We start from the raw sequence: 23,258 nt of genomic DNA, 5'->3' as shown, positions 1-23,258 counted from the left end.
TTGTTTTAATTTTGAGGTTTCTTGTTTGGCTGTTCACAGTATTCCTGTCACTCGCAAGAAGTCCATGAGCTCTGCTTGTCCTACCCTGGCTTAGCACTGAATTGCAATTCCTTCGGGAGACTTGAGGAATTACGAGGTGCCTGTGCTCTTGTCCGGGGCATGGGTGTCTGCAGGAAGAGGGCTTCCTAAATCTTACCTGCCGCCTCTGCTGATGTGCTCTATTCCCAAAGGCTTCGTCCTTCCCTTTCGTTTCTCTGCCTGACTCTCACTTTCTTTCCCATCTGTGTCCAATTGAACATTGCCTGTTCTATGTGTTTTTGTCTTACACGTAATACTGGTGCATTCTTTTTTTCCCCTGAAGACATGCTCTATACCCTAGCTTAAATCAGACTTTAAGCCAGTCCTTGAAAGCTAGCAGGTAAGTCAATTATCCTTTTCTGGAGAGGCTCTAAATCAAGTTAGAAAATTGCCCTCTGATGGATGCCAAAGGCACTTGCCTGCCTGCTCCCCTCAGAAGGCATCTCAGCGTTGTAATTGCTTACGTACGGTCCCATAGCATCTAATGATCTCAGCCAGGATTAAATCACGGGAATAATGCCACATAATGCTGTAAAAAAAATAATTAGATAAGGTATGCCTGGGTGACTTTGAAATGTGACTGCGAGGGGAGGTAATGTGGGTATCTTACCTACAAGTGGTTACATTTCTGGGGTGGCAGCGAGGGAGTCTCTCGGTGCCACAGGTGGAATATGCTGCCTAGCAGGAACCGCGACACTTGGTCATGGCCCTGGGGCTGCACAGGGGGGCCTGGGGCTTTCTGGATGTGAGCTGGCCCTGCTCATCCCTGTGCCATTAGGGCATTATATGCCCAACGCATTTTTTCTCCTGTAGCAGGTTAGGAGTTCAGTCCTGCAGGTATTCAAGAGCGTTTATTTTAAATGCAAGCGCATGGCTGTCATGTTTTGTTCTGCTGGTGCTGATGGTTTTCTTTGATTTTCTAAAAATGCCCCTAGGTGTTTCGTCAGTGTGTTAGAGGAAACTCCTGGCAGCACATACTTGAATAATTTTACAATGGCAAGATATTGCTAGCAGCTTTTTGCTGTGTTCTGAAGGTGCGATGCCAGTTTCTTTGGTAGCAAAACTGGCCTTGGAGGTTGGCCCATGTCCCACCCAGAGCCCCTCCCGCCTGCCTGACCTGAAGTACAAGAAAAATCCCCTCTGTAAATCCCTGCTGCAAATTGCTGAGGTTCAGATGCTGTCGCTGTCGCTGCCGAACTGAGAGGAGAGGGAGGCAGGAGGATGCTGCAGAGCTCTGCCTGCAGTTGCCCAGGCAACTCGCTTGAAGCTCGGTAAGCACGTGCTCATCACTGCTGCCATCTTACTGCCCTGTGGCGTTTTGAGGGGAAGAAAACAAACACTGCACGGTGACGAGGAGTGGGAGAAAGGTGAAGGGAAGCACGACCCACCCGTGGTACGTGAAAGAAATGGCTGGGCAGGCAGGAGGGCTGCACTCCCAGGGCAATTTCTGCTGCTGCACCCCGGGTGCTGGCAGTGCCGTGCCGCTGGGGTGCCCGATCCAACACTTAGCCCAATCCAACAGTTTGTGTGAAAGAAAAGACCTGGAAGAAAGTGAGGGGTGGGATGAGCCTGTGTGAAAGTCAGCCCGGTATGGTGTGATTTCACTCGAGGTCACTCCACCGACACCATTTCTCTCTTTCCTTCAGGCCGGGGCAGAGCTGAACGCTGCCAGGGGAGGGGGCTGCGTCCACAGCGCTCCCAGCAGCGGCCCGGGTTTTTAGGCGGGGACCCCGCGGAGGGCTGTGGCCAGCAGAGGGCAAAGCTGCCACACGCTGCCCGGTTTCACAGGGCCTTGGGCTGTGCCTCACGCCCTAGTCCATCGCACGGGGGAAGCTACACCGGGGGAAAGAAGCCCCTTGGGGCATCCCCTGCGCTCCTGGGGAGCCCCCAGGCCGTGGGAGTGCAGCCATTCCTCTCCGTCCTGCCCACCGTACCCGCGTGAGGGGGACAACTCGGCCCTGGCACATGAGGCAATGATTTGTTTGGGGTTTTGCAGCGAGAAAGGCTGAGAGTTGTTTTGCCCAGCAGCGAGGACGTCGCTTGTCAGTGGCAGTGCTCTGCTGTGGTCGCCTTCGGAGCAGCTTGCAGGCTGAGTGGAAATGTCAGATGTGTCGCTGTGGCCAAAGGCAGGCACGTTTCCACAGTAAGGCAGCTATTAGGTAATTAGAGGTGAGGTAATAGCAAACTAAGAAGCACACGTGACAAAAATCTAGCAAGACTGAATGCTCGTGTCAGTCAAAATTTGAGTGTAGTGATTTTACAAGCAGTGATTAAAAAAACACTCCTTGAGCAGGGGGTACATCTTTGCTGCTCTGAGCTCATCACAGAAAGCTGAGAGCACAACTGAAATACAGGTGCAGCTTCTTCAGTGTGTCTCCTGCACAGTGTCAAGCTCACGATGAGGAGGGATGCTGACACGGGGATGGGGCAGGACGGCAGTCCCTCCCGGTGCCAAATACTTCCTTTAAGCCCTGCCTCATTGTCTCACACAAGGCTGGCAAAGATGATGCCAAGGTGGCTCTGGTACTGTGTGCTGGGATAAAACAGGCCCCTGTTTCCATGGGGTGCCTGCCTCTCGCTCCTGGCCTGCTTGCACAGCTCTGGCACCGAAACCCCAAGCCAAGAGCAGGAATGTAGGCCGAGCAGCTCCGAATCACCACCTCAGGATCAGTCCTCTTCGTGCGGGGGCTGGGAAATCACGCCCCGAGCATTGTTTCATCAGATGCTGTCACCATGAGAAAGGCAACAGAAGAATTGAGGGAATTGGCTCGTTATTTACATTTATCCATGTCAGGGCCTTGCCGCAGTCACAGGCCGCACAGTGGCCATCTTCTGCCTCCCGTCCGTGCTGCCGCAGGGCACGGCCGGGTTCCCAGGGCTCACTCCCACCTCTGCAGGACACGCTGGTGTTTGTCACAGCCACGGAAAACAAATTCAGCCATGGGGCTCTTCTGCACTGTCCCCACGCTCAGGGCTGAACCTCTGGTTTAGTGGGGTCGGGAGAGGTGTCCCCACAGCCAGGCAGTGCCCTGGGATGTGGCAGGGAGAGGGGAGCCTCCCGCTGCCGGATTTGTCTCCCAAGGAGTACCTGGGCATGTCGCTGGCTCCTCGGTTGTCCCTGCTGTCCCCATCAAATCCATGGCTGCAACAGGCCGTGCACAGGCCCAGGGGTGAGGTATGCCCCCACCTGGGAAAGGCTGGGAGGAAGGGGAGAGGGGGAGTTATCCTGGAAGTAAATGGTAAAATAGATTTGTGAGAAACCAGGAGGGAAAACCTGAAATCCTCATGCTGCAGATGGAGAGTGGCAGCAGGAACGATGAAGCTAAGTAGGATGAACACTTGGCACAGGGCTCTGGTAGCGAGCTGAAAGGCGTCTCGTGAGCTGTGCTTCACTGCCACAGGGCTTGGTACTGCGCTCCTGCTGCTTTACACTCTGGGCTGACCTCGCTGCTGTCCTTGTGGATTCTTCTGGGCCTGTGAGCTCCGGCTGAGCCCCATTTCATCTCTCTCACCTTTCACTTCCCCTGCATCTTGCCTATGCTTACAGCCAATGCCTTGTTTCCCACTGACTGCCCTAAGCCTCTGACTTAAAACCCCTGCTTTGCTGAAATCTTCAAGCCTTGGTCAGTATGGAGAGCGGCTCCTCTTCCCTGCAGCTATACCCACCTTGAGCTTTAAGCTCCTCTGAGCCTGAACGTGCTTCTGTACAGGTTTGTAAAGATGCAACATGCACCCAGTGTTCTTTAAATCAGAAATATAACCTTTCCCTGTCTAACAACCCATGTCTGAAGTGCCTTTCTCCCAGTGGGGGCATGCTAAAAGACATGCCATGTGTTACAGAAAACCACGGTCCTCCTAAATCCGCATGAACGTTTTCCAGTCAGTGTTCAACGTGCTGCTCCAGAACACTGACATCCTTCCCTGCTGGGCACCAGGTCACGTTTAGGTAAAGGCCACTGCGCAGAGCCTGTACAGTAGGTGAAAACTGAGAATGAAAGCAATAAAAGCAACACGTTAGCTGATAATGGGAGAATTATTTGCAGGCGTGGCATAATCCCTGTTCAGTAAGCACCAGCTTTGCTGGGTGCCTGCAAGACACGAACCAATTTATCTGCACTTCTGACATGAGGGGCTTTCTTCTGCTTCACTACGCAGCACCTTGGCACCGAGATAGATGCTGTGCAAGTTTCAGTCTAAAGGGTTTTGTCCAGGGTGGGCAAGGAGGAAAGCTGCCACAGGGTCAGCCATGGGGTGCGTGACAGAAATAATGGAGCCCGAGGTGGGGCTAAACCCTGGCACCAGCAAGCCTGAGTGGTTTTCAGATTAATTAGCTGGTGGATGGAAATTTAGCATGTTCTTAATGCAATAGATATTAGAGAATTTCTCAGCTGAATAAGGGGTAACTTTTTAAATGATTATTTTTATTTTTCTCCTACACTGGTGGGCAGACCGCTGTATACTTTGAAAGGTATTTGGGTGAGGATTTGTGGTAGAGCCCCATGCTTAAATACTGGGGCTGAGGTTTCCCTGGCTGTGTGTGCAGACAGAGGTGAAGCAAGCTGCGGTGGCTGAGGGCTGGAGCCTGGAGCTGAGCACAATTTACTGCCGGGCTGTAATGGGCTCATCTGAATGCAACAAATTTAATTCGCTTTTCTGAGGCGCCTCCCGTAGCTCCACCAGCTGTTCGGGGTTTGCTATAGGAGTCACTGGGGGAAAGCGCATTCCCAGAAATTCTCGTCGCTATCAGATCAGCCTTTCTGGCTACAGGGCCCCTTGCGGCCCCGAAACGCCTCAGTGCGGGCGGCACGGGCTGAATCTCTCCCCGTTATGTTCCTGCCAGTCCAAGGGGGGGTTGGCAGCTGAAAACAGCACGGAGCGTACTGACAGCCACACCTGAGAGCACCAGCATTCCCCCGGCACCCCAAAACGCGGCTTTATCGGCGTATTTCCAGGCTGGGGGCTCAGTCGGGGTGCCCTGTGCCACCTCAGGAGCCCTCTGGCAATGAAGCGCTGGTTTGAGGGGGGGGGGTGCCGGGTGTCCGTGTGCCCGCGGGGCTGCGAGGCGGGTCCTCCCCGCCGTGTGTGTCGGAGCTGTCCATGATCTCATCGGCAGCCCGGCCTCCTCCTCCTCCTCCTCCTCCATCTCCTCCTCCTCCTCCTCCTCCGCCGGCTGCGGGCACCCCGCCGCGCCGGCCCCCCCCACCCCCCGGCGGCACCCACCCGCTCCCTCCCGCATCCCCCGCGGGGCCCGGGCGGGCGGCGAGCCCGGAGCCGCCGGCACCGTCCCCGGCAAGGTCACCCCCGCGGCGGAGGGAGCCCCCCGGGGCATGGTGGCGGCCGCGGGGAGCTGAGGAGAGGCGGGCGCCGGGCGGGAAGGAGCCGCGGGGCGAGAAGATGGCCGCCCCCGCGCCCCCCGCCCCGGGAGGCGGCACCTCGCCCCCCGCCGGCCCGCCGCGCCTTCGCCAGGTGGGTGCGCGGGGCGGGGGGCGAGGGCGGCGGGGAGCGGCCCCCTCCGGCTGCCCCGGGGGCTGGGGGGGAGCTGGGGGCTGCCCCGAGGGGGCGGCGGCGAGGGGGGGACCCCGCAAGGTGATGGCCGCCCCCAGGGGGTGCCCTGAGGGGAGAGCCCGGAATGGCCGCCCTGAGGGGGGCCCTGATGGGGGGGGGGGGCGCTGAGGGAGGGCCCCGTTTGTTCTCTGCTGGTGTCTCCCATCAATAAAAATAATAAAAAATAATCGAGAAAAAAAAAAAAAAAAGCCAAATCGCCCCCCCCAGACCGCCTCGCACGGGGCTGAGGTGCCCTTCGTGGCGCAGCCAGAGGCACGAGTAACGCCGCAGTCCGTGTCATGCACCACCCCGCCAGCCCCCGCACCCCTGCTCCGACCCGCTGCGGGCAGCTCGCAGCGCTGCTGCATTGATTTACATCTCGGGCGCTGCGTGACACCCGTGACACCCGCACCCGGCTCGCTGTCCCTTGGGGGACGGTGGCCGTGCCCCGCCAGCACCCAGCCTTGGCCGTGGGAGCGTGGGGACGGTGCCTTGGCGGTTGGTTTGCTCTCTTGTGTGAAGGTTTTCGTGCTGTCGTGCTAGGATTGATAAATAAAAAGGTGTTGCAAAAGGAGGATTCCCGGTGAGTGATCGGAGTAGCATGCTACGTATGCATTGAACATAAATCCAAATGTAAATGCCACCCCGTTCTTTTTGTTTCTTCATCGTTCACTGAGACGCTGGCAGTGCTGCTCCTGAGGAAGTGCAGGGCTTCGGCGTTCGGAAGGGTGTCGGGAAGTTTGGGCGACGATCCCAACTTGTTGGCCCCGTAGCACGCTGGAAGCTTGAGCCGGGTACCTTGAGCAAAATGGCTTTGGCATCAGCTTTCAAGACACGGCTGGTCCCGGCTGGAAACACCAGGAGAACAGCCTCTCTCCCTTGCCCCCAAGTATTTTGGCACTTGCTCATCCCTCCCCAGCTGGGAACCGGAGGAAAAAAGTGTCCTGATTTTAGCAGCTTGGCATTAGGAGAGAGATAAATGAATAGGGCTCTCTCCTGTCCGTTGGCAAGCTTTCCTCAGGGCAGCCAGCGGTACCAGCAGGAGAGGTGACAAGTGCTGGGGGGCAAAAAGCAGTTGCAGGTAGCGAGCAGAGAAAGGCCTGGCCATGAAGAAGCCCCAAGCACCGGGCAGCCTCATGAAAGCTGTCTTAGCCAGCACATAGGTTTATTCGGTTCATTTGCTGGATGCAGGGCCATAGTATCACGCCAGGCAGTGACCGAGATGCTCGGTGATGGCTCGCTTTTTGCATTGATCCCACCCATCTCAAACCCTCTGCTCTCCAGACAGCTCTGGGTCATTACAGCAGGGGAAACACCGGGCTCCCAGTGACCTATTTTGGCAGCGAGAGGTTATCACTGTCAATAGCCACAATTAACAAGCACTCGCCACTCGCTGCTGATGAAGACGAAGGAAGTGAAGCCCTGCTAGACCAAGCAGCTGCTTTCAGCTGGGTGGTTCCAAATGTGAGGACAGCTGGCTTTATGGGGAAGGCAGTATGGAAGTAAGATGTGCAGGGGGACAGCACGCCTTGCATGCATCTTGCTGGGCCCTCGGAGAGGTGATCCGGCAGTCGTGGTGTGAGCAGTCAGAAACGAGCAAAGTGGGCTGGTTTCTGCTCTCCACTCTAGCAATTTCTAGCATTATGGATTGTCTTTTCATGACATTACTCGTTTTACGCAGAACGAAATGACAATGTGATATCCCAAATTAGTAAGTGGAAATCACTCATGAAAAGATTTGACTTATTCAGCTGCTTTACTGTCATCCTATGCATTTTGTCCACTGTATATTTAGAATTATTGTTAATTATGTTTAGAAAGAAATCACTCAGCAGTCATGTTGCAGAACTATGGCTGTAATAGGGTCTGGTCTTTAGTTGAATTTCTACTCTTCAATAAGGCAACATACATAGGACTTATTGGATGACCTTCACAGGAATTTTAAAAGTACATGAATAAATAAACAAAGCCACTCAAGACCAAGGTAAGGAATGCAACACTGGCTAAACCCAATCAATTTTTCTATAAATCATTACCAACTTCCAACTACACCAAACATCTCTTACACCCTCAGGGGGGAAGGGGAGTAGGACTGGGAGACTACAAAACAGAAGTGGGGTGAATACATGTGCTTGAAACCATTGTCCTGACATTATTCTGTCCAGGTGCAGTTGCCAAAACAGTCCCTCAGGAGAACCGAAATCAACAGCATGCTGAATTCCCACTGTCTACCAACAGTTCTTGAAGCCACTCCTGTTTTTCAGCTTGATATCAAAAGCCATTGAAGATGTTGTTTGTGCTCAAGTTATATTTGGGGAGTTTCTGCTATCAATCAATTTGAGAGACCTTTGAATCTCACCTTTATGTTAAAGATACATCTGGGGATGCTTCCAGAACTGAGGCCATTATTTGCATCTGTGAGCCTGTTTCAGCAGGAGCTTAAACACATGAGTTGTAGCACTTAGATTGTGCTTAGAGTACACCTTGCTGAGTCAAACATTGCAGTCAGATACTACTGAAATTTATCATGTCAAGCTTAGGAACGTACTGAACAAAAGGAGCAAAGACAGTGTAAATTACATCATTGGAGAGCGCAGTGTTTGGAATAGAATGTATGTTGTTTCTCTCATTAGTCATCACATGAGTTAATTCCATTTTTTTTCTTTCTGGTTGCCAAGGCTTTAATTCTGTTGTCAGAAGAAAATTTAAACACTTATCCTCACGCTAAAAAATACAACCATATTAATAAATACATCATTTTAAAACCAAGTATAAAGTGTCTCACATCAAAACACACGGTCTGTAGAAGAAACAAACCAACCAAATTAATTCTGAAGGGGAAGACTGGGATTTTGGGCTGATGTTGTCACTTGGATGTGATTAAATTAACCCTTCTGTGTGTCTCCCCTTGCCCATTTGGCAGACAGGTCCCTTCTTGCAGACTCTGTGGAAGCTCTTCCAGTGCCTGGACCCCAGAACTGCCACAGACTGCCCTCCTCAGCCACCACAAATGTATCACCAGGGAATCCTGTTCGGAGCTAAGATTTTATCTAAGTGTTTCTGTGACTAAAATAAAGCAAACTGGTGTTAAAAAAAACACACACACACGCACAAAAAAAACCCCACTTTTACTGTTTTCTGTTTCCTAGGAAATATTTTTAATCAGTTCAAGCTGCAAGCTACCTAGCTTGTCAGAAAATATGTATAGTAATAATTCTTCTGTTTACAGGGTAACGTAAAACTAAGGTTGTTTAGTGCTTTGGATTTGAGCTGAGTATATATACTGCTAAAGGAAAATAGGCCGACAATACTAGAGCTTGTGAGTACTGAATTAAACAACACTGTTTGTATGATTTAGTGAAGAATCCAACACCTTTGCTACAAGAAACAGAAGATCCTCTCACTAATGCTGTAGATGCCTTGAAGGACTGCATCATGTCCAGTGACTTGGCTGCATTCTAAAGCAGAAAGTGAAAAAATGTGAGGCAGAGATACCCAAATATATTGTTTTGTGCAAACTGTTCACCATACAGATATCTTAGAAACAAGAACATGTCAGCAAGAGAAATAAAATCAATGGTAGAGCTAGGCAAGAAGCAGTTTTGCAGTTTTGTGAAGGTTTGGGTTATTCTGCTGCCCCACATCAGGATAAACTTCAACATTTATTTTTTTTTGGTGAAATGGAGTGAAGTGCTTTAGAAGTCCATCTGCCTGGACTGTGAGACACTCAGCTGTAAACTCATTTTCTGCCTTGTTTGGCACAAGAGACTGAAACTGGGTTTCCCACTGCAGTAAGTAACCCTCAGACTGTTTTGGGGTCCTATTTCGAAGACCAGATCTCCTGCTGTAGGTGTCCCACCCGTGTTACCTGCCATGGCACCTAGGTACTGCTATCCTGTGTGCCTCTGAATATGAATGCTCATCACCGAGCATTAAGATCACTGATCCTAATGCAGTGTTTGGTATTAAAAGAAAAGGTGAAGGAGTGTCTTTTATTGTGATTTATCTCATCTCAGTCAAAATTACTTATTGTCAAGCAATACATAGCAGTAACATGGTAATTTTCCCAATGCCTTTATTGATCCCCTGAAATCCCTTTATTCCTTATAATTCTCTCTTGGGAAAAGAACTGTCTGTAAAGTAATGCCTGGAAATGGAAGTCCTCTTTCTTCCCATACAAACCCTCTTTTTCCCAAATATGGCTGGATGTATTTGGCAATCCAAAAATGTTCAAAGGATGTAAGCATTCACAGGTGCCAAACTCATCTTGGAGCGAGAACCAAAGAGAGAGGATCCACCATGGTGTTCAGGCAAAGAGTGCTGCTGTGGACGTGGGAGGATGCAGAGCAGAGCTGTCGTTCTGTTTCTCCATGGCAAAATCATCCTGTACTGCAAATCAGTGAGAGCAAGAAATTTGCTTGAATACTCAAGGGAGGGGAATACGAGATCTTCAGATTTTACCCAGTACCTCGGTACTAGAACTGGGAGAGCCAGATGTGGGTGAGGCTGGTGAAAAGAAGAAGTGTGTCTGGCCTCGTGTGCTGTGCCAAACGTGACTCTTGGATGCAGCAGCAGCAGCAGAGCATCTCTCTGCTGAAATGACACCGCTTTGCAGCCTGGCGGGTTACCTAAAACCTAACAGATGTGGTCTGATCGGTATGAGGTCTCCACCTAGGGGCTGACAAAAATCTGTTACCGGGAGCATTCCAGTTGGTGTGGGGGACTGCAGGAACTGGTTTTCTTTTTGCTTGCTTTTCTCAAGGAGTTTCTCCCTGCAACTCTCCTGTCCCTTTTTATATTTTGCTCTTGTGAAGGAGAAGAAAACTGACCTTCCTGAAAGCTTGTATGCCACTGCAATGGCAGAGGTGATCTTCTGGACCATTTGTACTACTTGTACTTACATATTACTTGGGGTGTTTGGGTGCTGCCTTTTCTAGCCCAGTGCTCTTTACCCCATTCCCCAGGGCTTTCCTGCTGCAGGACATCCTAACAGTGGCATTTGAGGATACCTGAAGCTTCTCTTCCATGGCTGGTTTAGGTTGATGCTCCTACCAGCCCACTCTTGTTGTAGCTTTGCCTTGAATATTGTGTCGTTTCCCTTCACCTCTTTGCTGGCGTGGAGCCTAGTTCCATAATGTCAAAAATTAGATTGGTTTGAATTCCCCATTATCAAGGATTCTTTGGACTTTAATTTGATTCCAACTTATTTTTAATCTTACCTTCTGCTACTATTAAGGATTAGAAGTCATTTGTTCAAAACTTGAATGACTTGAAAACCAGCATAGTGAAATGCTTGCTTAGGCATCATGGCACTGAGTAAAGAGAACAGCTACCAAAATGAACATTTTTATTTCTGTGAACTGTAGATGCCATATCAAAGGAAAAAATGCGCTAGAAAATGGCTTCTCACCAATTTTAAATGATGAAACATAACGCATAATGAACCTGTTACATAATAGATATAGGCTAATGTAAGAAAAAGTAATTATGGTTAGTGCATAAATGACTACATGTGTCTAGATTATATACAAAAATTACTATGCTGCAATGTTATTTAGGTTGCAAAGTCAAACACTCAGTAATTACAAGCTAATAGAATTAAGGACTGTGCAATGTTAATTCTTTCCCCTTCCCTGTCTGTCCTTTACACTGATTCAGTCTCTGGAGAAAATGGCTTAAGTGGTCCTAGAAATGGAATTGCAATGTATGATAACGCACTGTAGGATAACAAACATATTTCTGCCACGCTGTCAATTTTTTTTTTATTTTTTTTAACGCCCACAATCAAAAAACGGGAAGCAGTAATTTTTGAAAGCTTGCTTCCCAGCCAAACATGAAGGGAATTTGCAAGCAGAAATTAAAGGTACAGCTCCGGCTCCAGGTTTTCACCCCTGCAAATTTTTCCTGTTACCTAGGGGCTGGGCCTTGGCATATGGTTGGGCGGCATGAAGATTATCTAATCCCTGAAGGAGAAGAGCGTGTACATAAGGGAGAGGAGTTATTTTTAAATGCTTGCTTTCTGTAGCAGTCAGTTAAGGAATCACAAATGATGATGATTCGAAGGGGTATGTTGCAATGGATTGCACACAAAGCACATACCAGGGAGGATGGATGGGAAGTACAACCACACTAATTCCTGGCACTGCCTAAAGCTGATGGTGTAGATAAAGGCTAAGAGGGATACTTTCCAAAAGTAAATGTGGTTCGAAGGTTAGCCTGCTGCTTACAGTTCAGCTCAGCATTTGTGCTTCAGTCACCTGAACACAATTGAGTCTTGAGGCAGGCAACAGAGATACTGGAGTTTTTTAAAAAATGCGGCAAACATTCTCCATGATAAAAATCTTGTATGTGCAAAATTACAGCAAATGCTTTATATTTAGTTCTGTGTTCATGACATATGATAGCTGCAAAGTATAGTCTATGAGATACCATGACTGCAGATTGATTAATTTTAGTCAAAGGAGCGGTCTGCGATCCCAAAAATTAGTAGTATTAATAAATCCTTTTGATCATACAGGAGACTCTGGAGTGAGGGAACTACAATGAATGGTCCCAATTTATGCAGAAACCAAGTACAAAGATTTATCACTGTCATGAAAACCAGTTTAGCCTGAGCTAGCGTTTTTAAGCTTGCTATAAAGGGAAGAATTAAAGGGTTCAAATCCATTCCTGTTCCAGTCTGGCCTTTTCTTAGTTTATGGAAGAGCTGGAAAAAAAAAGGTAAATTAAGTCCAAGCATAGATTCTGTCAATGAGTATTAAATACATTCCCAGCCTAATTTAGTAAATACTGTCAGGTGCTATGATGTATGTGTAGTATCAGGGGATATCTAAGTCAGGTGGGAAGGAAAACAGGTAAGTTGTTGTTCAAGTATTATGGCTTGCTCCTGGGCATATAAAGATAAAATTGGATGAGTTTGTATTTATTAAATGGACAAAACATCCTGGTGGAGACCCCCCTGAGGTGCCTGGCTGCAGGGGCTGGGACACAAAGCTGGAGCACCAGAGCCAAAGGCCGCTTGCTGCTTAGCCCCACTGCGGTTTTTCACTTGATAAGCAAAGCAAGTGAATCACAACCAGACAGAGACACTGAGAGGGCTTCTAGGGCCAAGGCACCCCTGGGGGGAGACACCCAGGGGCTGGGAGACCCTGGCTGGATCTGAAGGCTTGCTGGGCAGCCCTTGGTGGCATTTAGGGACGTGAGGAGAGACTAGTGATTGTGCAGGAGAACAGCTAATGGTGAGGAGAATTATCCCTCCTGAAGTCTCAGGGAAAGGATTTCCTTAAACTTATCAGTCTTTTACTGCTTTTTTTTGTTGGCTTAGCCCGGTGCCTCAGCCCTCACACCTGCTAGCAGCCTTGTGGGCACATCTGTGGTATGGCTGCAGCCAAGGAGCCTGCTTGAGGGCCATGATAACACAGGCAGCTGGTACTAATTTTGAAGCAGGACCATTACACTCAGATCCTGTAACTCACCCAGCTGGTCGCTTACTGGGCAGCCACCGAGAAGGTGCTAGAAGCAGCATGTAGGAAGAGACTTTGAAGAAGTTTGTGTTACCTCAGCAGAGCTCTATCATTGGTAAGGGTGAGGCTATTTTAGGCTTGTTGCTGGTGGACAATCACTGAGGTAGTGGTTTATATTCCTTTCAATGCGACTGCTTAAGGGATGTGTTGGTATTAGAGTTATTCTGCTTCGATTTCTGAAGTTTCTCTGTGTGCTCGCTCATTTATGCGTATATATCCAATGAGAAGTGGAGAGCATTTGAGAGAAACTTGGTTTTCTTCTGGAGATTTCCCTCCCTTATAAGATTTGTGTGTGGTGGTTTTACTGGAGGCTGAGGTTTAGCTGTCTGTGTTAGGTTTTGAACGTGAGGGGAGCCCATGGGGGCTCTCCTTGCTGAGGGGGCCGGGAGCCTTCTCGTAGTGCTCCCGCCATTTTGTGGTGAGGGCCTGGCCTGCTCCCTCAGGTTGGGCTGTGCTGGGGCAGGAGTTCAAGCTAATATTTTCTACAGCATGCTTGAGAAAAAGCTGCTTCTGCATGCCTTGTGTTTCCAGGAGGATTTGCTCAATAAGCTGGCAATTAAATATTGAAGGAATAGTGCTGTGTAACAATTACAATGTGGAAGCCAAACAAATGGCCTCCTTGTAAGCCCTTCTGTGCTATGTATGGTGTGTCTCAGGGAAGCATGACTTGGGGCTCTTAATCCTTGCCTCTCTGTCCCCTACCAAGAGTATTTTTTGTAAAGTAATAGTAGCATTTAGTGTAGAATATGAAAGTCATGGTGAACACATTTTATTTTGGATTTGTTATGAAGTTATTATTGAGAGGCTGCCTTCATGGGGGATTCTGGATTTTATGTTGAAAGGATCTGTGTGGCACTGCAACATGAACCTCTTCTAGGGTAGTCTCTGAGGCTCTGCCAGTTTCTGGTTGTCTCTGTGTGGGTGTGCTCTGGAGAGCCTTGGGGCAGAGGGCTTATACATCTTCCTTGGAGCTGCTGCTGTCCACCCTGCAAGCAGCTGTACAGCCTTCCCTGGGCACGGTCAGGCTGCCTTCAGACAGCGTTCCTGCCAGAAACCACAACAGCTCCACTTGACTTGAGTCACCGTTCTGCTATCGTGCCACCGTGTGATATAGCTCTGTACGTGATATCGCTCTATGGTGTGATGAATGAAAAGGCTGATAATATAGCAATGGGGAAATAATCTTGGTATCTGAGTTTGCTCTAAGGTGTCTATCTCAACCTATAGTCGCTGAGATTGTGCTCCTTGAATGGAGATATATGCTTTGCTGGTGATTAGAGTACTCTAGTGTTGGGCCTCCTGTCCATCTGTTGGTACATGCTTCTATTGAGAGAGATCTTTTCCGTGTTTAAAAACAGTAATTGGCAAATGGCTTTTAGTAGCTTCCTAGTTAACCATCAATAAAGGACTGACTGCCTGAGTGGGGAAGAGACTTCGCTAAACACAAAACACAATATGTTCTGCTCTCATATGTCCTTTTTTTGTGTGTGTTTGTTCCTCCCTCTTCCTTCTCCTTTCTCTTGTATAAATGCGTTATTGTCCTTGCTGGGGTGGTGAGTAAACTGGAAATTTAGAATCAACTCCCTTGCCTAGCAGGGTGTAGGCTTCAAGATATAACCACAATATGCACTCTTCAGTTGCATTAAAAAAAAAAAAAAGTGAAGGCTGAGGTAGTGGGGAGGAGTTAGAAACTGCTATTCATTACTCTGTAGTATTATGATCTTGTTGAGGGGAAACAAGCTGTGTTTATTGGGAATCCATTGTTGACATGAAGGCTTTTTTCTTTTTTTTAACGATGTAAGTGGGCATCTGGCTGAAGTGGTCTGCTAAGGTTTCTGTCAGAGCTTTTGTACTGAAAGCTGGACATCATTCACTGAACGTGTTAGGAGTAACACCTTATAGAAAATGGGTTAAATGTGCAATGCTGCAGATTTTTCAGAACCAAAAATGAGTTATGATGTGAAATTTCTCTTTCACTTTAACAAAAAAATACTCCGTTTTCTGATCATAATTTTAAAATAGTATGATTAATGTGCAGTGCTTAATGTCCTGACATTCTTCTGATAATTCACTGCACATGCAATCTCAGCTAGTGGTTACTAAATCCGCAGTAGACAGGCAACAGCAGCAGTATGTTGGCTTTGCTAATGAGATTATGGCAACCATGTCAGAGTCACACTCTACTCTTCCCCTGCCTCAGAACTCAAAATTAAAACCCTCGGAGCTTTGGGGAATACTGTTTATAAAGGTGCTTCTGGTAAGTTGACTAATAGTATTCTAGAACAATGTTTGCATCTATTTTCTCTTGGTCTGTGAAATAGCTGCTGGTACTACTTATGTGCAAGTGCTCTGCATTTCTAGATTGAATTGAATTAAAGCTCTAGTCGTGGGGAATCTCAACTGTGATATACATGGAAAAAAAAAAAGACTGCATTGAGCTGTGGGACTGCATAGTACTTACAAGCAGAGACAGCAGATGATTGTGCTGTACATCATAGTTTTTCTTTTTTTGGTTGTCTAGTTTTTAAGTTTTTTTTTTCTTTTTTTTTTTCTGCAGAACTGTGTTGCTTCTATAGAGTACTAAGAGTACAATATGTAATGGGGCAGTTACTTGAGACTTCCTATATTAAAGGAATCTTTGTTTATACAACAAGGATTCATTCATTCATCTAAAACCCCTGCAAAGCATTTTGGAAAAGTGTTTGCCTTATTAACTCTTTGTATTCAACTCCAGTGATGTGTATAAAATGGCAGCTACAGCAGATCAGGCTACTGACCTCCCACTTCCAGGAGTTCTCTTTCAATGGTGTCAATAACCATTGATAACCAAGGCAAACCTCCAGAAGTTATGAGTTCTTGGTTTTAAGGCCTGTGGTTTCTGAAAAGTGGTAAGAAATCTTAACGAGATGCATCCCTTTCTTAATCTAAGCTTTATTTATAAATTGCTTTATTTATTGAGGTACTCTGGCTGTGTTAAGATGATGCCTCCAGGGAGGAGGGATACACAGGGCAACTGTCCTCTTGCAGAGCTCACACATCTCCTGCCCTGGGAGCAGTGGGTTTCTGTGCTGACCTGCTGACGACATAACTACGATGCTGTTCTCCATTGCCTTTAAAATCCTGTTGTCTCCAGATGCCCAGTTAGTTCTGCTGAAATCCTTGCATCAGGCATCGTGTTCAGTATTGCTTATTCTAAAGGCCTTAAAGGTCACGACTTGCATATAAGTGGTAGATTTATTTCATAATAGACTAAACGACAAAGCTTTTGATCTCTGTGGTGATTGTTCTTTGCAAAGCAAATTAAATGTTAACGTGGTGCACGAATGTGTGTGACTGTCTTGAGAACAATGGCTCTGTGTGGGATGCGTGGCACAAATTGATGTGACAAAATATCAAGGTGTATATGAAAGGCAGTAAAAGGTGTGAGAGGTCTTGACTTAAGCTGTGTGTCTGGTTGGAAAACGTTTATCTTGTGGGTTGTTACCAAGCATCCGATGGATGGGAATGTGTTTAGAGCATTCAGAGAGGGTGGATTCAACTAATAACGCTGTGCTGTGAATGATGATGTCGCTTATGTTAGCTCTAATGGTGAAATATTGTTTTGAGCCTACTTGTGAAAAGATGGAGGGTGTCCAGACTTATTTAGGAAACTTACACGAGAAGAGTAATTGTTGCGGTTTCTTTTTTATTCATTGTTTTCTAAAAGTCCAGCATATGTACCTAACTATATCCTTGCCCTCAGCTGAGGGCGGTTTCCCTTTCATAACTCCTGTGCACCCAGACTTCTTGCATTAAAAATGCCTCCCACTCAGCGCTCTGCCTTCCCTCACACACACACCTCCAAGAGAAGAAAATGAACTCTGAAGAAATTTTATTTTTTTTTATGTTTCTTAGTAGTAGCTGGCCTTGAGCTCTCACAACCAAACCTCCTCTGACGAATCTTCTGCGTGCTATTTCATGCGCTGCAGCTCCACGGGTCCTCTGAGACATTTCTGTTTATTATTTTATCTCTCTAAAAATCTAGCTTTCCCTCCTCCTCCTGCCGTGGAGTGGCTGCCAGCACTCGGTCATCTGTGACCCTCAGCTGCTGCTGCTGCTCTCAGGAATGCCGGTTTGCTTCCAGCAGCTGTGGGTGGCTGTGGCCGTGGCTCCCTCTCATGTGTGCCCTGTGTGGACGCATGGCGGGCGCTGGAGCTGGCAGAGAGAGGGGCAGGGCTCTGACATGAGGAGGATCCTCTCGTGACTGTGCAAGAGCTTTCTGGGAACTTGAAGTTGCCCTGGCTAGCCGCTGATCTCCTGGCCTCGGTTCAAGATGATATTTTAGCTCCTGCCGCGAGCAGCAGCTGGTCGGTGCACAGAAGCCAAAGCCCGTGGGTTTGCCCGGGGCAGCAGACGGGGGCGTCACGTGCCACATCTCCGACTCCTGTAGCGCTGCAAACTTCGGGGATTTTTAGTTCTAGATCATGTCACTAATAATTTAGTCTTGCATTTCATATAAATAGCTTATTGAACCTGAGCCTGGCCTTTAACGAGGCTGTTTATGAGCATTATTTCTGTAGCAGGCAGACTTATACTGGAAGTGCTCTACCTTGAGTTATTGCTGGCCTCACTGCTGCCTTGGGATGTGCTCCATGCTGTCTGCTGGCTGGCACTTTGAGGTGGATGTCCCAGCAATTTTAGGACTCTGTGGTATGAATGACATCAGTGCACACTTGAAACCCTGAAACTAGGGCTGGCTCTCCTCTTCCTGGCCTGAGCTTTTCTGACTTGGTCGCTCACCAGGGGCCGGGAGCACACATGATTTTCCAGGTGACAGTAATTGATGGAAAGATGTCACTGCAGTCCTATTTTTACCCCCTAAGTGAGTGTGTGTTAGCAAAACCCTCTGCAGGCTCCACAGAGAGCAAAATGGGCTGCTCCTGAGGGCTGTAACGTGCTGGAAGTAATGGGAAATAAACTCTTCCACCTGCCCCTGCTGGGTCAGAACCTTACCTCAGCAAAGTGTAACTCCAATGTGGGAAGCTTTGGAGCAGTCTGCTCGAGCTGCCAGGTGAGGCTTTCTTGTGCGTTTGTCTGTATGTGAACCTAGGGAGACCTTCAGAGCAGGAGTCCAGATCCCTGCTGCGAGTGCTCGTTGCTTGATTCACTTTGCAGGAACACGCTCAGCTGCTAGGTGCCTGATCTCACCACTACAGGGAAAACTTGTGTTCAGCAAACTCTTGCTTTGTGTTATCTGTCACAGTGGGTTGCTCGCTGGAGCAGTAGGCTTGTTTTATACTTTGAACTTCTTGCTTTGTGCTTTTGATTGCAATAAGTAGTAACAAATCGACTACAAGTTAATTACCCATCTTGGAAATTAAGACTCTTGAAATTTCGAGAAGGTCCACAAATTCCTGGAGTAGCCAGCGACTTATTCATGAGCATGGAAGGTTTTTCCATTGCTGTCCAAATGAGGGTTGGTTTAAAGCAAACAAAAACTAACAGCCTTGATTTCTGGGAGTTCTTCTATAGTAATTATGAGGTTCTAAGGATGCAAATGGAGAAAAAGAGGCAAGAAAAACAGAGGATCTTAAGTTTCTGTGACCCCAAAAGTGTAAAAGGGGAAGTGTTACAGTTCTTACATCGGCAGTTGGGTAAGTAGGTAAGTGATGAACAAGAGGAGCCGAGTACAGACACTGAGCAGTACCTCTGCAGAGCTGCTGTCTTCTCCAGTGGCTGCTAGTTCCCTCTCAGTTTGTTCAGCTCTAAGAAGAAAATCTATATTTAGTAAAGCAAACGTGGATGAAATCTATAGAGAAGTATTTTGTCTGACAAGTTTTGGATGCGTTCTTAAGACTTGGTAAGTCGATGTTCGGGCACCATAGGAGATCAATCGATGCTCTATTTCTGTGACATGAAATGGCTTGCTCAGCGTGTGCTAATGGGTGATAACCTCTTATCACCCAGACCAGTACTGCTCCTGGCAGCTAATTTATTTGTTCCTGGTCTTGGCACCTGTGCCTGAACTCTGCTATCGCTTAGTGTAGGCTAATGGCCTTCACCTTTCCAGATCTCTGACCTTGCTCGTAGCATCTTCTGGAGGGCTCTGCAGGAGTACTGCACCTGGCAGGCTGGGGAGTCCTTGGGGTGGGGAAGGAGGTGTCTGTCTCTTAGCGTGTGCTTCTGATGGGGTCCTTGGGTTCTTTGGGTTGCCTGGGTACGGTGGCACATCCCACCAGGCAGCCCAGAGTGCTGTGTGGTGCTTTTTTCCCCACGTTTCCCCCATTCAGCACTCTGTGGTTCAACCAGCTAAGGCTCCCTTGCTGCCTGGGCTTGGCTTTGTGGCTTTCTAGTCTTTTTTCAGGTGTCAGCCAGACGCACCAATGGATTCAAAAGCATGAGAAGTCCCTGTCAAGGCTTTGCATTGTTAGCGGCACTTGATGAAACCGGGGTCCCTGCTAACACAGGCTCATGGTAGCTTTGTGGAGGATCAATCCTTTGCTGCAGTCAGAAGCAGCAGAGGTTTCCAGCTCCTACTCTGCCCACTGTCCCACTGAGCTTCCACTGGATTAGTGCCTGCTGGGGCTTTAGACGTGGAGCTTTACTGTGGCATCAGCCGTAGGCAGCAGTAATGCAGCATAGACGCCTCTTCCCCGTAAGTTCTCCATGGAAGTTTGGGTGTATTGCATCCTTGATTTTTTTTTCCAAAATTTTTTTAGTCTTAAAAATTCACTTCAGTCATAGGAAAAGAAATGCTGAGCAACAGCATAATAGGGTTTTTGGAGATTAATAATAGACTGGCCTGATGACTCTGACACTAATTATGATCCATCTATTTTGAGCACGAGAAATGCCACGTACTGTAAAAAGAAGCTCCAGGCTGACTCCTCAGGTTGCTACAATGCTATTGCCATGGCAAACAAACCCCAGACCATGCAGCATTTACCTACCCGGCACTGTGGCTATTTAACAAGGGATGGAGGACAGCTGGTCACCTCAGTTTCAGCTGCAGCTTAATATCTTATTAGCCTGTGTTTCTTATGAGGTCACAAAATGACTCACTTGAAGGCAGCAGATTTGGGGTCTGCATAAGGGATGTGGTGTCAGTTCAGATCCACTCGTGGAATTAACTCTCCTTGGTTAATGCAGAGTAAGTGGCTTGATGTTGCAAAATGCATCTTGATGTAGGCTGAATCTGTTAGAGAGTAGTCATTTTACCTTTGATACAGATGGATGTCGAGTGGAATTTCTCAGGTTTGTGTGTGTATACAAAGAATTAACTTATAAGTGGAAGTGTGTGTGTGTGTGTGGAGCAGCTCCCTGGTGCAGAATAGTGACTTTGCTAAACAATTCCTGAGAATACTTATTCTATAATAATAACTGCACGGAAACAGGCTTTTTAAGACAATGGCTCATCTCTAACATACATGCTATGCTAAAAAAAGCTCAACCAATCTTATTCAAAGGAGTAATGATTATTTCTCTTTCAAAAAAAAAATTTTTTTTTTCTTTTGCTTTGGTAGTACATATTCTTTAAAGCTCTAATAGGAAGCATGTGTACCAAAGAGATTGTACTTCATGAAGAAACTGCAATGAACCCTCTAGGCTTCTCCCATGAGCTAGCTGTGACAGCACATGATGATGTGCTTATCTGGAAGGAAAAAAAGTTGGAAAATAATGGCTTAAGGTTGGTTCCAAAGACAATTTTATTTTCCTATTGTAGAAAGTTAAAAGGATTAGAGCAAAAAAGTAAAGTAGTAAAGTGTTGTGAAATCAATGACAATAAAAATTTTACTGTGTGGTTTCTTGAATCTTTGTCTTAAACTCGTAACTCTTCTTTAATAGCAACTCTGGTTGTCATTAAATAATTCTGGCCTAACTGCAGTTACAAAGATAAATGTGTTTTCAGAAACTGTGATAGAGGAATGGAAAATTAAATCTTCTCCTCTGGAGATGACACAGATATATATTTTTGGTCTTTGTTTGTAGGCAGATAGGATTATGTATGGCAGCACCCTTACCATGGTAACATAGCTTGCGATAGCAGAGCCATTGGCTTTTTTTGTACTTAGCCCCGGTGCCAGCCAGGAATAACTATAAAAGGCGATGTTTCTATCGCATTTTTAATCACGTTAATTACTATGTTTTTCACTCAAAGCCCATTTAACATATAATTAAAATAATCATTTTTATGCAATTTAAGCGTCAAATTTAGAAGAACATAAATATGCATCTAGAAATCAGTGTGCGTTGGGAGAAATACTCCTGGCATCGTAACGTAGCTGCAAACCACGGGGCTTCTGGTGTCAGTCCCATACACCACATGCACATGGAAAACCTGTACAAACTCACCTGGGGATGCAATTTAGCCCTTGAGTGCAATTAAATGTCTGCTCTGAGGCTTATATTCTGCCAGAAGTGAAAGAATTCTTGTATCTAGATGCACACAGTTTATACTAAAGTGTGCATTAGACTAAGGCTTCTTTACCTCGCTGTGAGGCTGTAAAAATGGGGAAACTTTACATTGGTGACTAAAGCGGTTGAAAAGAAGGGGTGAGGAAAGATCTCTTCCTCCTCCTGAGCCTGAGCAGAATATTTTGGAGTACGTCTGGATGGATAGACAGGCACAGCTGGGATGGCTGGGGCGTTATTGCTGGTGTATGGGGGGTGCTGGGGCTGCAGGGAGGTGTAGCAGCAAGAGGCATCGTGTCAGCACTTTTGCACCAACCGAGCTGCTGCTTTCTGCTGAAGAAGCCCATGGAAGAACTCTACAGATTTATTTGAGTGCAGAAGGGAAAGGCAAATGGCAGCTTTGCTTAAATCAAACCCTTTGGCCTCATGGGTTAATGTGAAGTGCTTCAGATATCTGCTCCCATGCCAGCTGGAAACGTGCCTGAAGCACTTCTGGAGCTACCTGCAGCCTGTGTCACCCAGGCTTTTCTGAGCACTTGTCCAAGCATCCTGAAAGTCTGGTAACTGTGCCCTGCTTCAGGACTTCTTATTTCAGGATTACACCCCAAATATGCCCAATGTCCCTGCAGAAGGGGATCATCTAAGACGTGCTCAGAGATGGTCTCGTGCACAAAGGAAACACTGACTGGAGTGAGACTCATCTCTCTGAATTATGAGTGCACTGGAAGATATTTTATGCCTTTCTGTAGATTTCTGTACACTTGTGGCTCAGAGGAGCCCATCACTTCCATAAGGTCATCAGCGGTTCAGATTCAGAACTGGAAACCTCTCAGTGAAAGAAGTGATCCCGGGTATTGCTTTAATTACAGTCCAGGAAGAACTTTAGGGTGGGGGTGGATAAAATTAATGGCAGGCAGTGACCTATAAGCCTGGCTTTCTTGCTGTGTGTGGGCAGCACCTGAGCGACTGCCCCTCACGGTGCTGAAGTGGCTGCGGTCGCTGCTCGCTGCTCTGGGAAGCTCCCCTGGGCCCAAGCTGTTTGCAGCAGCCCGCGCTGAGCCACCTGCCGCCCCAGCTGTGATGCTGAATGCCTGCTGCAGAAAGGAAGCGACCCTCTGCCTGGAATCCAAATTTATCTTTGCAGCGGGTTAATTTTGCATCTCGTGATGCACTCGGTGTTAGGCTTCGTTTGCGGGCTTCAAATTGCAGAGGCACCAAATCGCTCAAGCAATTTTTGAGTCTGTTTCAGTGTGGGAGCAGGGGTGGTGTGCGGGAGGTCCTGAGACACCCACAGCAGCTTAAGGCACTTCAGGCTGCGTTCTAGTGGGTGTGGGAAGTACTGCTCGTGGAGCTGGCCCAGCGCTTTTGGGAAGTGCCTGTGCACAAAACCAGCCTTGGGCAGAATGGAGCTAGCAGCGAGGACTACGTCAGCACTATTCTCATTTAATACTCCCAGTGTTTCACTGTAGTTAAGCTCTGTTCTTTGTTGTTTTCTGTGTTATTCTCTAGATTCTTTACTCAGGTAGTATACGTGTATATCAAAAGAAAAAATAAATGCAATTTTCAACCCTCACTTTTAAACATATTAAAACTTTGCATGTATTGAGGGAAAAAAAATAAATCAGCAGCCATAAACACAGTGTTTCTGCATGAGCACCGTAGAATGGAAGAATGATACCTCATATTGGTATCTTATCTTTACAACAATTAATGTTAGAAAAT

General features: G+C 47.3%; 1 protein-coding gene across 1 annotated transcript in view; it reads left to right on the top strand.

Moving 5' to 3' along the window:
- Nucleotides 1-5,388: 5,388 nt before the first annotated feature.
- The window catches only part of ANK2 (ankyrin 2), a 338,359-nt gene continuing 320,489 nt past the window's right edge, over nt 5,389-23,258 (top strand). The window contains exon 1 of the mRNA XM_032186273.1: nt 5,389-5,544. Within this exon, the coding sequence (XP_032042164.1) occupies nt 5,473-5,544 (72 nt within the window). The 5' untranslated portion in view covers nt 5,389-5,472. The remainder of the gene's footprint in view (nt 5,545-23,258) is intronic.

Source organism: Aythya fuligula, chromosome 4 (genome assembly GCF_009819795.1).
Source record: "Aythya fuligula isolate bAytFul2 chromosome 4, bAytFul2.pri, whole genome shotgun sequence".
Lineage (NCBI taxonomy): Eukaryota > Metazoa > Chordata > Aves > Anseriformes > Anatidae > Aythya > Aythya fuligula.
Note: the sequence above shows the minus strand (reverse complement) of the source record. Positions and strands in the feature narration are given on the sequence as shown.